This window comes from Borostomias antarcticus (genome assembly GCF_949987555.1).
Source record: "Borostomias antarcticus genome assembly, chromosome: 2".
Lineage (NCBI taxonomy): Eukaryota > Metazoa > Chordata > Actinopteri > Stomiiformes > Stomiidae > Borostomias > Borostomias antarcticus.
In genome coordinates, this window is record NC_140235.1 from 40,702,185 (window position 1) to 40,704,684 (window position 2,500).

General features: G+C 47.5%; 1 protein-coding gene across 2 annotated transcripts in view; it reads right to left on the reverse strand.

Annotated features, from left to right (window-relative positions):
- ptgdsa (prostaglandin D2 synthase a) overlaps positions 1 to 2,500 on the reverse strand; it is a 6,204-nt gene that overhangs the window by 226 nt on the left and 3,478 nt on the right. For both annotated transcript variants that reach the window (XM_084452944.1, XM_084452943.1), the window contains 3 exons: positions 2,091 to 2,192; positions 1,733 to 1,758; positions 1 to 54 (listed from right to left, as the gene is read on the reverse strand). The exon at positions 1 to 54 is cut by the window's left edge and continues 226 nt beyond it. In XM_084452944.1, the coding sequence (XP_084309070.1) occupies positions 1,733 to 1,758; positions 2,091 to 2,192 (128 nt within the window). In that variant the 3' untranslated portion in view covers positions 1 to 54. The remainder of the gene's footprint in view (positions 55 to 1,732; positions 1,759 to 2,090; positions 2,193 to 2,500) is intronic.

Here is a 2,500-nt window from a genome sequence, read left to right on the forward strand (position 1 = left end):
GTCTTCCAGTTGAGCGCTGAGAGCTTGGGACCTGGCGCCGGGCAGATCGGATCTCTGTAAGAGAAAAACAGAAACAAGTTGAATGATTAATGAGTTCCTAGATACAAGTTCTACCCTCAACCTTTTCCAGTCTGGTTTTTCGCGCCCATCATAGCACCGAGACGGCATTAGTCAAAGTTGTAAATGACCCAAGAACTAATGCGGATTCCAAAGAGCTCTCTGTTCTCGGAGGACCTGGACCTGAGTGCAGCTTTTGATACTGTAGATCATGCGACCCTCATCAACAGACTGGAGAAGTGGGTTAGCCTCTCTGGTCCAGTCCTGAATTGGTTTAGGACCTATCTAGCCGGTCGTGATTTCTTTGTTGCCTCAGAAAAGTTTCCTATGACGTTTGGGGTGCCCCAAGGATCGATCCTAGGACCTCTACTCTTCAGCCTGTACATGCTGCCCCTTGGCAGTGTCATCACGAGGCACAACATTACCTACCTTCTAACCAGGTCCAGTGGATGCCCCACTGTCACCCGCAGACCACCCTGAGCCCGATAGATACCCCCGTGTCTGCTGTGGATGTCCAGTACAGCCACTAACCCTGTCCTCCTCCCTAGTGTCTCTCCCTCTTATACTCTATACAGGTCCTGTGGACACCCCGTCTCCTGCAGGCCACCCTGTAGCAGGTCCTGGAGACCCCCCTGTCCTCGGCCAAAGGTCCACCTTATGGCTCCTGGAAAGGCCCCCTTCCTCCTCGTGTCTAGCTCCTTCCCACTCTGTGTCGTCAGCTGTCCCTATCCAACCAACCCGCCCCTTTTTATCCTTGGCTCTCTGCTTTCTGTCTCCCCACCTCTGCTTTCCGCCATTCTCTATGAGCCTGTTCTGCTAAGTGCTTACTGTGCTTTGTTATATGACTCACTTAAATATCATATTAGAGACTACAGGGATAGCTAACACATAATGGCCGACCATGTAGGCAACTTCTCTGTAACTATTTGTGCTCTCTCCTGTTAGTCATGTCTCTCTTATGAAGTATTTAGCCCATGTTTACTGCTCTGTATATGTTCTTAGCCAATAGACAAACATACTCCAGGAGCTTGCTCGATCGTCTCGTTGAGAGAGGTCAGGGAAACATTTTTACAGCTCACTTTTCTGGCCCCCGGGTGAAACTGTTTCTTTGCTTCCCTCTGGAATATGTAGGGGAGGGACCTATGCCCACCCTCCCATTGCTCTCTGTAAAGCGCATTGTGTTGCCTCTGTGTATGAAATGCGCTATACAAATAAAGTTTGATTTGATTTTAAGTTTACAGTCAATCAGTATACGGGAGCCATCAATTGCATTCTCAATATCTCTTTTTATAGTAATTTTATTGCCATTTTGATTGCAATTTTACTGTCTGCTATATCTATCAAATCAATCAATCAATCTGTGTATGCTTATTGTGAGCTTGTGTTACAGGGAGTGCTTCACTGTACATGAGAACTTGAATCAAACGCACCTAGTCTGGTATTCTCAATGAAACGCACCTGAAGTCTGGTCTTCTCAATCAAATGCACCTGAAGTCTGGTATTCTCAATCAAACGCACCTGAAGTCTGGTCTTCTCAATCAAACGCACCTGAAGTCTGGTCTTCCCAATCAAACGCACCTGAAGTCTGGTCTTCTCAATCAAACGCACCTACTCTGGTCTTCTCAATCAAACTGGTATTCTCAACACACACTCTGGTGCGTTCGGTTCGACTCACCTAGCGGCCAGAGGGGGGGCAGTTCTCTGTCAGAAACAAAGAGCAGAGTTAACAGCTAGACGACGGAGCGACACACGAACAACAGGATCCGCCCTCTTAAGCACCTATTGTATTTCTAGTTTGCTATTCTTCACTTTGCCTTCAGAACTAGATTATGCTGTTAGTCACTTGATTTAGAAAGGAGATACAACAGGCTAATTGCATTTGACGTAAGTTGCTTTGGATAAAAGCGTCTGCTAAATGACTAATGTTATCTATTATGACAGAAGAATACACACTATACCTATAGGGGGTGGTATTGTGTGTCAATATGGATTTATGTGTGTGTGTGTGTGTGTGTGTGTGTGTGTGACCTCACCGGCAGGAGGAGGAGTTAGGATGGACTCCCTAGGGAAACCCAGAGATGTGGCGAGGTCCTTAAACTTCTGGATCACCTCCGGTTTCGACTTCTGTGAGCGACCTGAAATCGGACATTAAAAGTCTGGATTTGGGATGTCCATGTTTGTCCGATTTGGCCTCCTTACTGCCCTGGCTAGATTTCATGACCATAGAGGGCCACCTACGTGTACTCTCTAAGCATCTACCTTTGCACCAGACTCACCATAGAGGGCCACCTACGTGTACTCTCTAAGCATCCACCCTTGCACCAGACTCACCATAGAGGGCCACCTACGTGTACTCTTGAAGCATCTACCCTTGCACCAGACTCACCACAGAGGCCACCTACGTGTACTCTCGAAGCATCCACCCTTGCACCAGACTCACCAC